General features: G+C 41.4%; 1 protein-coding gene across 1 annotated transcript in view; it reads right to left on the bottom strand.

Annotated features, from left to right (window-relative positions):
• ddx31 (DEAD (Asp-Glu-Ala-Asp) box polypeptide 31) overlaps positions 1-13,157 on the bottom strand; it is a 127,168-nt gene that overhangs the window by 113,481 nt on the left and 530 nt on the right. Inside the window, exons 2-6 of the mRNA XM_072488583.1 lie at positions 8,397-8,671; positions 6,325-6,400; positions 5,788-5,831; positions 5,063-5,133; positions 3,204-3,268 (exon numbers count right to left, since the gene is read on the bottom strand). Coding sequence (XP_072344684.1) covers positions 3,204-3,268; positions 5,063-5,133; positions 5,788-5,831; positions 6,325-6,400; positions 8,397-8,671 — 531 coding nt within the window. The remainder of the gene's footprint in view (positions 1-3,203; positions 3,269-5,062; positions 5,134-5,787; positions 5,832-6,324; positions 6,401-8,396; positions 8,672-13,157) is intronic.

The following is a 13,157-nucleotide window of genomic DNA, read 5'->3' as shown; positions in this document are numbered from 1 at the left end:
TCCTTTGTCAAGTGCACCACAAGGAAGCCGCTTATGTTACACCTACAACATAACAAATCACAATCCACTTAACCTGCACGTCTTTGGACTGTGGGAGGAAACCGGAGCACCCGGAGGAAACCCACGCAGACACGGGGAGAACGTGCAGACTCCGTACGAACCTGGGACCCTGGCGCTGTGAAGCCACAGTGCTAATCACTTGTGCTACCATGCTGTCCTGTTAGTAGTGTATCTTCCATATACTGCTTTATTGCAGACTGACCTATTTGGGTCATCAGAGCCATCGGAATCAAATGTTTCCCCAGAAACTTTTTTAAAGCTTCTGTCATCTGATCGAATAAGGTATCCTTATCTGCAAACTGAACTCCTGTCAAAACCAGGAGCCTATCCATGTTGCTCACTCTAGCACAGTCAAGTAATTTAAAGGCCAACACAGACTGTGGAAATTCCAGGTTGTGTTTCTGCAGCCTTTTATATAGTCTGCCAAATTCCATTATATAGTCTTCCATGGAGAATTCCTCTATTTTCCGGAACTTATCAAAATCCGACCATGCTTCATACGCACTTAACAAGTCATCCTTTTCATAAATCTTATCCAAACAACGTAATAGAGTCTCCAGACCTTCTTCGGAGTCTAACTCTTCCAAATCCAGCTCAGAAAACAGTTTGCTTTGGATTTTACTGTCATAAGGTGGAGAAAGAGCCAATGCCATACCTTATTTTCTCTTTCCCAAGGCAGTTACCTTAGTCTACATAACTACTGCACTTCTCCATTGGTCGTACGATCCCCTTTCAGAAAATATGGGGGGGGGGGTCATATCTGGCCATCTTTATCCTAGGTTCAGCCATATATCTTTTTTTTTCTCACCGACTCCTTGGTTTGGTCTGGAAAAGTTGTATCTTTCAACCCTTCACATTTGCACAGCAACCATGCGTTAGACGTTTAGCTGCTGTTGTATAGAGTCAAAAGTAGTTCCTTTTCACAAACACCTTTATTTCACTTTAACAGACTTGGCACAAAACTCTTATCATCACATCACCTGACACAAAGGCCACCTGAAGCCTGTTTACATATCAGTGTCAATTATTGGATACTTAACATAAATGAGACAACTAATTGGAATGTCTCTTAATCCATTACTTACCAGTAACTTCCTTCCATCCTTGGTGTACAACCAGCTCAGTAATACTCATTAAGTGTTACAAGATACAATATATGATTAATCTGCTCTTTTCACTTGAGCTTCGGAAGCTTCTGAAGATCAGATCACAGGACAAAATACCAGACACTCAGATGCTCACACAAGCTGGCATGCCAAGCATTCACACCAAGCTGAGATAGTGACAACTGAGTTAGGCTGGTCATGTAGCCACAATGCCCGACACTGGTTTACCAGAGCGAATCAGAGAGCTCAAGTCTGGGGAGCTCTCTCATGGCAGTCAATGGAAGTGCTGCAAGGACACTCTGAAGGCTTCACTTGGGAGCTTTGATATTGACTTCAAGTCCTGGGAGAAACTTGCCCAGTAATGCTATACCTGGCGCAACCAAATCAAAAAAATAGTGTGGCCTCATTTGAAAGTAAGCTCACGTCAGGCAGAGAAATTACAAGGATAGGAAATCCAAACCAGAAACCTGTCCAAAACACAATCACCTGCCCTATCCCGTCCCATTGTAGCAGAACCTTTGAGACACAGATATTTGGCCTCAGGAGTTACCTACGTACCTACTGGAACCCTACCAAATATTTCAGAAGATGAACGTGGTCATCCTCGTCTCGAAAGACGAACAAGGCAAGATTTCAGCTCATCCGGAGTTCAAAATAAATGATATGGTAATTTTACAGAGAAAAATGTTAGGGAGAAATGTATTTTTTCCCAAACATTTTTATGTGGGTATACAAAGGAATCTCATGCAGAGTTCCTCTGTTGTGAGTACTGGGGAACAGGGCTGGACAGAGGTTATCAGGCTCGTGACTTGGAAGCGTTATAGTCTGACCAATCCAATACATGCCACTTTGGGTCAAATAGATAGGAAAGCACCAGCCTGGATTGATGTCAAATTAGGAGGTCAGGATGGGAGCAGCCAGAACACAAGAGATTCAGAGTGGATAGTGAGGCAGAATAGCCTTGAATCTCAGCCTATAACTCAAGAGGAGGGCAAAGAGGTTTTAATTGACAATAATTGAGGTAAAGTTTATCACGACAGTCACTGGGGGAAATTAAAGACATTATTTTTATTCTTTTCTCAAATTAGCTTTAAACTGTGGACATTTTAAAAATGGTTGCCAGTGGTGTTTTGTAGATTTAGCTGCAACTAGATGGTCAGTGGTGCCATATGGATCATCAGGATAGATTCACCTAGTTAGTATTAGTAAAATGGTCACCCAGACACACTTTTAAAATTGATCTTTTGGTTGTCTTTACAGAATCAATGGTGCTAATTTTCAATTTGTGCCCTAAATGGGGCAGCTGCTGTGACCACAGATTTAGCTGGCATGAGGCTTATGCTATTTGAAACCCAGCCCTCATTAACATGCCTTCAAAGAGCAGAGTAATGGTTGGAGGGACCCCAACATTAGGGACACCCAATGCAGATTAAGCCATCACTTTGCCGGATACCTCAATTTAGTCTGCAAGCACGATCCTGAACTTTCGGTCGCTTGTCATTTTAATTATCTGCTCATCTCCCACTCTGGCCTTGACCTCTTGTACTGTTCCGCTGATGTCTGAGGGACATCACCTTATCTTTCAGTTAGTCACTCTGGAGCCTTCAGGACTCAGCACTCAATGATTTCAGATCATAACCGTTGTTTCTCATTTTTCAGACACTGTTGTGAGTGAAACTGGGTGCTAACCGGTTTCCCTGGGATTCTGTGGCTATGACTCATCTTTCATTCTCACTCCACAGTATAAATATTTCCCACTTTCTCTGTCTGTTAGCTTTGACAAAGAGTCATCGAACTCGAAACGTTAGCTCTTTTCTCTCCCTACAGATGCTGCCAGACTTGCTGAGATTTTCCAACATTTTCTCTTTCTTTTCATAATATTTTGCCTGTTCTTCATAGATACACTTTAATTTTCCATGGATTTTAGTAGAAACATCCTATAACCAATTAGAACACTATCACACATTTTACACAAACTGGAAGAGGCTGTCAACAGCACTCAAATATTTACTGATCATCAAGCAGGCAACAACGTACCTGGATTTTCGGTTGAACAGACTGCAAAGACTGGACCAGAGGGACACCATATGCTAATGTTTTGCCTGCATATAAACAACAAAATGAGATTGGACAAGTGACAATCTGTTTCCCCTCTGCAATAATTAATTGCAATAATTAGTTGCTATCATACACTAATTAACCAAACCTATAATTATTGATTTAATTTATTAGACAAACTAATGTAGCTCAATTATCCTTTTAAAAGCAAGATTTATCAACTTTTTCTAAAATAAAGAGGTACATAGGTGGGTACTCATACCGGAGTTGCTGAATTGACATTTTTGTTAATCTTCTATGATTTACTAGCATCTCTCAGCACCAAGCACAGTTTATAGTGATCTGTTGAACTGTGTAAACAGGTCACTGAAAATACTCTTGCCTTGCTTAATAAAAATACTTTTTGTTGAAGCTTTTTGTTTTGCACTCAGCAGGACAATTTGCAAAATACCAATTTAAGTGAAAACAACAAATTCATACTGTATGAAAAGAGCCCGTGGATTGGTTGGCAAGCGGACTCTGATTGGTAGAGGCATTGCCACAGAGAATACACCAGTTGATGGTCTCTATCTTCAGTAATACTCAAGTTCTGTATTACCAAATGGCTAATTGAAAAGTCTCAATGGCAATGTCAATGGGATATATGCTGGGGCCTTCATACCTCTAATATGCAGATTTTTCTTACTCGTGTAGTTTTTCAAGATTCTCCAGTTTTTATTTATGTAAAATTGCACATCCACATTTAAGATCAACCATGAGTGGCACACCATGATCATATGGAGAACCTGCAATGTTACTTTCAAGAGTTGTGCACTACATTTAAACAAATGCACTCCAGATGACATTCAGCATACTTGCTGTTTACAACACTGTTGTTATTTTTATTCCAACAACAATACACCCCGGTATTCAAGGCATACATACTACAAAGGGTGTAATTTCATAATAAATGTTAAAAAAGCTCATGAATTCAATGTTAATGTATCATTGGATAAAGACAAATTACTGCAAATGCTGGAATCTGAAACCAAAGAGAAAATGCTGGAAAATCTCAGCAGGTCTGGTAGCATCTGTAGGGAGAGAAAAGAGCCGATGTTTCGAGTCCAGATGACCCTTTGTCAAAGCTTTGACAAAGGGTCATCTGGACTCGAAACGTTAGCTCTTTTCTTTCCCTACAGATGCTGCCAGACCTGCTGAGATTCTCCAGCATTTTCTCTTTGGTTAATGTATCATTCATTGTCAAGCATTAAGAACATTACTATATACAAATAAAATCTCAGTATCATAGCCAACAGCAACAGCTAGTGAAGGGATCATTCTCAGCTCTTTTAGGGAATTTCAAAAGCCTCTCATTCTTCAGAGGCAATCTTTCTTTATTTTAAATATTCGTTCTGGGGATGTGGGCGTCATCTGCAGGGCCAGTATTTATCACCCTTGAACTGAGTGGCTTCCTAGGCCATTTCAGAGGGTATTTAAAAGTCAACCATATTGCTGTGGATCTAGTCAGGACAGACCAGGTAAGGACGGCAGATTTCCTTCTCTAAAAGGGCATTAGTGAACCAGACAGGTTTTTAATAACAATTGACAATGGTCATCATTAGACTTTTCATTCCAGATTTTTATTGAATTCAATTTCACCATTTATTGCCACGTTGAGATTCGAACCTGGTTCCCAGAGCATTATCCTGGGTCTCTGGATTGCTAGTCCAGTTTCAATTTCAATCCGCCATTGCGTCCCCTTTTGTCTCAATTTTATTGACTTTGTTTCTTATTTCAGCTACTTGTGGCCGTCTTTTGTATACGTAAAACAATTAAACAAAACATTAACGTCCAAGTACCTGAGCCAGTCTGTGATTGTACCAGAGCATCCTGCCCATCAAGCAACACGGGAATTGCGTGCTTCTGAATGCTTCAGGGAAAAGAAAAGTTTATGAAGGGTTATTATTTCTTAAAAACCAACCTAGGCAATAAATATTTTTTCTTCAGATTTAAGTTATAGTTATAAAGCTTTTGTATGAAACCAAAATCTCTTGCACTCAAAGTATAAATTTACATCTCCACACACAAGTTTATCAAATACCAATCTGTTATTCTCAAGGTAGCATTAGATTTTGATTAAATAAAAACATTGGATTGTTTAAGATGAGCTTCTAGAAGCAAAACCAAAAGTTGATTTGGTTGAATTGATACAGGCACATAAGGTCCATGGGTTATATCTTTTTTTTCTATAAATTTAGAGTACCCAATTCATTTTTTCCAATTAAGGGGCAATTTAGCGTGGCTAATCCACCTAGCCTGCACATCTTTGGGTTGTGGGGGTGAAACCCACGCAAACACGGGGAGACTGTGCAAACTCCACACAGACAGTTACCCAGAGCCGTGACTTGAACCTGGGACCTCGGCGCCGTGAGGCAACAGGGCTAACCCACTGTGCCACCTTGCTGCCCGTCCATGGGTTATATCAATTGAGCATTGATAAGAATCCCCATTGCTGTAAAATCTTTAAATGGTAACATACTTTATAACCACGGTTATCAAAGGAACTAAGGGTTCTGGGCCTTACCTGGTCATGTTAGAGAGCTTGAGGACATTGTGGAGTGTAGAGACCTGATTAATAAGGCAGAAAAAGAATATCTGATCAAACAGGGTGATGCATTTTGCACCATGAATCTAAATTAAAATGATCCTCAATCCCTCAGTCCTCAAACACCACACAAACTAATTATGACTCATCACTAAATGCAAGACTCCTCACACAGTAGCACTTATAAAGTAGTGATACCCATGCTGCTGGGCAATAAGAAAATAAATACACATAACAGTTTAAAATCAGTCCACAGGCCAGTTATATTAACAGCCCAGTTACTTAATTTACACATAAAAATATACCAAATTTGATCTGGGATGAGACTGATATTCAGGTTTTCGTTTTTCTCCCTACCATTTTTGACTAAAATTAAAAAGACATCAAACCTCAAAATTGTTGTCAGCATTGGTCCAGTACCAAATCATTAAGTGCCCACACAGATAATAAACAGTTCAACTTTAGCCCATTATTCTTGTGGTTAAATAACCAATGGCAGATGAACCCTCTCCCTACCAGGTGTGGATGGAGATTGAGCTCATCAAAAGAGTTTGTTGTAAAAATCTTTTCCTTCAATGTTTTAACGGTCTGTCTGAGAATAAAAATCAGAACAATTAGAAAATTAGAAAAAAAACTTGTAAAGATAAATTTTTTTCACATTCATCGTGAATAATTGATTCCCTCAGTTGTATTTAAATGACAAATCCAACTTACTTTAATTACTAAATATGTTTTCAGATTGACCACGTACGGAAACTATTACACATTCCCATTTTATTTGCTGATTATCTTCTGTCAGGGAGAATTAACAGAGTGTGGAAGAAAAACAAAAAATATGTTCTTATAATAATCTTTATTGTCACAAGTAGGCTTACATTGCAATGAAATTACAAAAGCCTCCTCTTGTGAAGGTGTTTATTCGAATTGGGGTATATTCCCATGGGTATCGGTAGCCCTCTAGTATCTGTCAATGGACTTTCATCATGTTAGCTATAAGAACATCTGCTATTACAGTGACGGGAGACAGACAATTCACTCATATCAGGAATCACAACCAATTGTTCTTACAATTCCAATTTCCATACGTCTCTCAATTTCACATGGTCCATCTCTGATTCTGCCCTCTCATCACTTCCTTGTCTCTATTTCTGGCAATAGGTTATCAACTAGTATTTATTAGAAGGCCAGCGACTCCCACAGCTACCTTGGCTACATGTCCTCACACCCTACATACACCCTGAAAAGACTTCACTCCATCCTACCAGTTTCTCCATCTGCTTCACATGTTTTGATGATGCAACCTTCCATAACAGTGCTTCTGAAATATCCCTTTTCCACAACTGAGGGCTGCCTCACCCACCCCACCCCACACGGTGGTTGCCAGGTTCCTCGAACCATGTCAGTCACATTCGCCGCACTTCTGCTTTCACCCCTTGCCCTGCCTCCCAAAACCACAATGGGGTTTGCTGTCTTTGCCTTCCACCCTACCAACCTCTGTACTGACAGATAATTTGCTAATATTTCTGCCACTTTCAACATGATGTCACAACCAAACACATCTTCTCTTCCCCTCTTCTTTCAGCATTCCAAAGGGACAGTTACCTCCATGATACCCTGGTCCATTCCACAGTCACTTCCAACACCCCATATCCCCTTCCCACTGCACCTTTTGGTGCAAATACAGATATTACACCTGCCCTTTTATCTCCTGTCTCCTCACCCCAAACATCCCTCCCAAGTGAAACAGGAATTTACATGTCCATCTTTCAATCTGGTTAGCACTGTTGCTTCACAGCGCCAGGCATGTCCGATTCCCGTTTGGGTCACTACCTATGCAGAGTTTGCACGTCCTCCCCATGTCTGCGTGGGTTTCTCCGGATGCTCCGGTTTCCTCCACATGTCCCGAAAAGACGTGCTTGTTAGGTGAATTGGACATTCTGAATTCTCCCTTTGTGTATCCGAACAGGCATCAGAAGGTGGCGACCTTTGGGTCACCTGGACTCGAAACGTTAGCTCTTTCCTCTCCCTACAGATGCTGCCAGACCTGCTGAGATTTTCCAGTATTTTCTCTTTTGCTCGTTTCTTTTCTTGTCCCATCACCATTCCCTTTGGCCCTGGAAGACTAACACTCCTATCATTCAATCTCCCCTGTCTTCCATTCCATCAGTCCTTCCTTCTGCTCTTATCACTCACAATCCTTGCTCAAAACCCATTAAATCTCTAACCATGCCCAGTTCTGATCACAGGTCACAGGCCTGAAATGTTGACTTGTGTTTTTCTCTACAGATGCTGCCTGACCAACTGAGTGTTTCCAACATTTTCTGATTTCATTTCAGGTAGCCAGCATCTGTAGTATTCTGCTTTTCGATTCTTGTTCCTACAATCATTTCATCTACACACTTTCTGGAACAAAATCAATTTGCTGATTAAGAGTGGGGTTGGCTGGTTGGCTTGGGGAGGGTGCTTTGTTATGCTGGTATGCTCTATCCCACTTGGCAGCTTAAAAATAGCAAAGATGAAGAACTGTATCTTTTGTGGAGGAAATGCGCAAAAATAGCTTAAGAAATCCCTATTTTTTCTGCTCCTACCTAGATATCTCTGGGACCTCGGGGTTGTGTCTGAACAAAGAAGAGGTTTTCACAGGAGCTACTTCTTTTTTCTCCACTTTATCCACTAGATTTCTCTCGACTTTCCTTCTCTTTGGAGCCAGGCTGGGTAACCGTTCACATGAAGGATGTTTCTTGGCACTCTTGTATTTTCTTTTTGTAGTAGGAATTGTTTGATTTGTTTGCTTTGAAGAGGAAAGGTCACCTCTCGAGCTCCCCTTTAGTTGGTGATTCACTCCATTGGGCTGTGTCTGTTTCTGAAAGTAGCAAAAATGTCAAAGCTTAGAGATAAACAATCAAAGCTGAGATAAACCATCAAATCTTAGAGATAAAACGCAATAAGAGTGAAGAAAAAGTTTTGTATTCAGTACATCTCATTCCTCTCCAACTCCATGGATATCATGAACCTTTTAGGATTGAGAGAGTGGCGTTATTGCAAAGACATGGCTAGATGTTAAAAATTCAATATTTGTGGCAGCAAGAACTGTATCACCTGAACCATTGAAATGTGCTCATCTTGGAGGGGATGAAGGGGGTTATTGGCCTGAATTCTGCCCTACAAGCTTGGGTGGCCTGGCTGTTAAAGACTCCCCATATTGTTTTACTGGGTAAAAGGTGCAAGATATTCACACCTATAGAAAATGGCAAAAGCATCTGTAGTGACTGTGGGTAGACTGTTGGTCTCCAAGTCACACAGGGAAGTGTTAAGAATGTCAGGGGTTGCTAGTTCCATGACGATAAGAGAGCGAGCCAGCCAGTCTCTATTGTTTATTATGCAGAATGCAGGTGGAAGCTCACACTCAGAATGAAGAGACCAAGTTTAAGACTGGAAGATTTGCCTAGCTTGGACTAGAGGGTGGAATCTAAAGGGTAACCCTCACCATGAAAGTCAGTTTGGAGATTAGAAGTTATTCAACTGGAAACCGAAAAGGGAAGCAAGCCATCAGGAGCCGAGAATAGCTTTGGGCTGGTACTGGAGAATGAAGTACCCACTTAAGGGATAGAATAAAACACAACCATGGAGGAGGATTTTGGCAATTTGCAAAGTTAAATGGGGGATCTTTTCTGGAGCTTAAAGTATAGGTTACCTACTGAATAGTGTTTAGACAATGTTGGTCTTAATTTGTTTATTTTTGATTACATGTAAAAGTCTAAAACTTGAAATCTTGTCATGCGATCCACACTGGAAATTCAATTATCATTTTAAAAGTTGTTGGTCTCTGCAGGGGTCATAACAAATGATATGGCAGTGCAGAGGCAGTTTGATATATCATCTGATTAGTGATAATTGGCCTGAGAAAACGCAATGCTGTTATCAAGACCATTAAAAAAAAACTATCTTTACCCGTCAAACATTTTAATAGAATTCCCAATCAAAAGAAAATAATGTTCTGGAGATAGAACATAGAACAGTACAGCACAGAACAGGCCCTTCGGCCCTCGATGTCGTGCCGAGCATTGTCCGAAACCAAGATCAAGCTATCCCACTCCCTGTCATTCTGGTGTGCTCCATGTGCCTATCCAATAACCGCTTGAAGGTTCCTAAAGTGTCCGACTCCACTATCACAGCAGGCAGTCCATTCCACACCCTAACCACTCTCTGAGTAAAGAACCTACCTCAGACATTCCTCCTATATCTACCACCCTGAACCTTATAGTTGTGCCCCCTTGTAACAGCTACATCCACCCGAGGAAATAGTCTCTGAACGTCCACTCTATCTATCCCCCTCATCATCTTATAAACCTCTATTAAGTCGCCTCTCATCCTCCTTCCCTCCAAAGAAAAAAGCCCTAGCTCCCTCAACCTTTCCTCAAAAGACCTATCCTGCAAACCAGGCAGCATCCTGGTAAATCTCCTTTGCACCCTTTCCAATGCTTCCACATCCTTCCTATATAGTGAGGTGACCAGAACTGCACACAATACTCCAAATGTGGTCTCACCAGGGTCATGTACAGTTGCAGCATAACCCCGCGGCTCGTAAGCTCAAGCCCCCTGTTAATAAACGCTAACACACTATAGGCCTTCTTCACGGCTCTATCCACTTGAGTGGCAATCTTCAGAGGTCTGTGGACATGAACCCCAATATCTCTCTGTTCCTCCACATTCCTCAGAACCCTGCCGTTGACCCTGTCATGCGCATTCAAATTTTTTCTACCAAAATAAATCACCTCGCACTTATCAGGGTTAAACTCCATCTGCCATTTTTCGGCCCAGCTCTGCATCCTATCAATGTCTCTTTGCAGCCTACAACAGCCCTCCACCTCATCCACTACTCCACCAATCTTGGTGTCATCAGCAAATTTACTGACCCACCTTCAGCCCCCTCCTCCAAGTCATTTATGAAAATCACAAATAGCAGAGGACCCAGCACTGATCCCTGTGGTACACCGCTGGTAACTGGTCTCCAGTCTGAAAATTTTCCATCCACCACCACCCTCTGTCTTCTATGTGATAGTCAGTTACTTATTCAATTGGCCAAATTACCCTCTATCCCACACCTCCTTACTTTCTTCATAAGCCGACCATGGGGAACCTTATCAAACGCCTTACTAAAATCCATGTATACGACATCAACTGCTCTACCTTCATCTACACACTTAGTTACCTCCTTAAAGAATTCAATCAAATTTGTGAGGCAAGACTTACCCTTCACGAATCCGTATTGACTTTCCCGGATTAAGCTGCATCTTTCCAAATGGTCATAAATCCTCTCCTTCAGGACCTTTTCCATTAACTTACCGACCACCAAAGTAAGACTAATCTGCCTATAATTACCAGGATCATTCCTATTCCCTTTCTTGAACAGAGGAACAACATTTGCCACTCTCCAGTCCTCTGGCACTATCCTCGTGGACAATGAGGACCCAAAGACCAAAGCCAAAGGCTCTGCAAAGATGCAAGTGACACTATCAAAGATATATTTATTGCCCATCCTGGCTGCCCTAAGGAGGTGGTGAGCACATTTATTCTCATTTTCTGTTACTCTGAGACCATGAAAATGGTGGTGGGTTAGCACACTTGAGGGCATTAAAAGCCAATCACATGTGGATTAGGATCACGTATATACAAAATACCCTTCCTTGAAGGATGCTGGTGAACATTCTGAGTTTTTATGATAATCTGGCAACTTTCATGTGGTGCCTCTGGCGGTGGCTCACAAATCATTAGATATATTGAATTTAATTTCAGTTTGTAATGATGGGACTTTAACTCTGAAGCTCCTGGGCTCAATACCGTAACCACTACACATTCAAACCAAACATCTAAAAATTGAATTAAGAAATTGTTCTCCGGGCGGCATGGTGGAGCAGTGGTTAGCACTGCTGCCTCAAAGTGCTGAGGACCCAAGTTTGATACCGGCCCCAGGTCACTGCCCGTGTGGAGTTTGCACATTCTCCTCGTGTCTGCGTGGGTCTCACCCGCACAACCCAAAGATGTACAGGGTAGGTGAATTGGCCACGCTAAAATGAAAATGAAATGAAAATCGCTTATTGTCACAAGTTGACTTCAAATGAAGTTACTGTGAAAAGCCCCTAGTCGCCACATTCCGGCGCCTGTTTGGGGAGGCTGTTACGGGAATTGAACCGTGCTGCTGGCCTGCCTTGGTCTGCTTTCAAAGCCAGCGATTTAGCCCTGTGCTAAACATCCCCTCAATTGGAAAAAATAATTGGGTACCCTAAATTCATTTAAAAAAAAGAGATTGTTCTCCACTAGTGTTTTATGTCTAAAAACACTATACCTACCAAATTAGTAATTAATGCTTTCTTACACAAAATATGCTCTACATGGTTGATTGTCACTTGCGGGTAAGCATTTCAATACAAGCCAGATCAAATCCCCAGTCATGTAAAATGCTTGCATTTCATTGCTACATTTTCACAATTTTTCTTTACATAAATTAAGATTTTCTGAATATTTGACAAACAGTACCTTGTGCTATTGCAGTGGTGGGAAGAAAGGAAGAGTAAATTCTAACTGTTCTTTCCAAGGGCTGGTGCAGACCCGATGGGTCGAATGGCCTCCCTCTACACAGAGGGGTTCTATGAAACACTGGAGGAATCGCCAGTCTGGTTCCTCATATCAGTTGTCTGAGACTCTGAGTTACGGGGAAAGACTCTGAGTTAAGGGGAAAAGGAGAGAATTGGGCTATTCAGCCGGGAAAGGAGGCTTGCTCGTATAATAAACATATGAGATGCCGGCGTTGGACTGGGGTGAGCACAGTAAGAAGTCTTACAACACCAGGTTAAAGTCCAACAGATTTGTTTCAAATCACTAGCTTTCAGAGCACTGCTTCTGCCTCAGGTGAATGATGAGGTAGGTTCCAGAAACATTTCTATAGACAAATCTTTGTCTATATAAATGTTTCTGGAACCTATCTCTTCATTCACCTGAGGAAGAAGCAGTGCTCTGAAAGCTAGCGATTTGAAACAAATCTGTTGGGCTTTAACCTGACTTCTCATCGTATAATAAACGTTATGGAAAATGTTATTAGCAGCATAAATTATATAAGTTGAACAAACGGACAGGAAGTGATAAAAGGCAAACTTTAGGAAACATATCAGCAGAACATTGTTAATGAAGCAAGTAATCAACTGGTGGAAGGGACTGCCAGCCACACACAAAAAGAGTGGCAGAAGCAAAAAAACGTAAAATCAATTAAGGAAAAAAAAAAAGAGAGGTAGAAAGAACTTTGTTTTGGGCTCGCGGAGTATGGGCCGATCCTCATCCCTACACATGGTGAA

This window comes from Scyliorhinus torazame, chromosome 22, assembly GCF_047496885.1.
Source record: "Scyliorhinus torazame isolate Kashiwa2021f chromosome 22, sScyTor2.1, whole genome shotgun sequence".
Taxonomy (NCBI): domain Eukaryota; kingdom Metazoa; phylum Chordata; class Chondrichthyes; order Carcharhiniformes; family Scyliorhinidae; genus Scyliorhinus; species Scyliorhinus torazame.
This window is presented reverse-complemented; position numbering and strand designations above follow the sequence as displayed.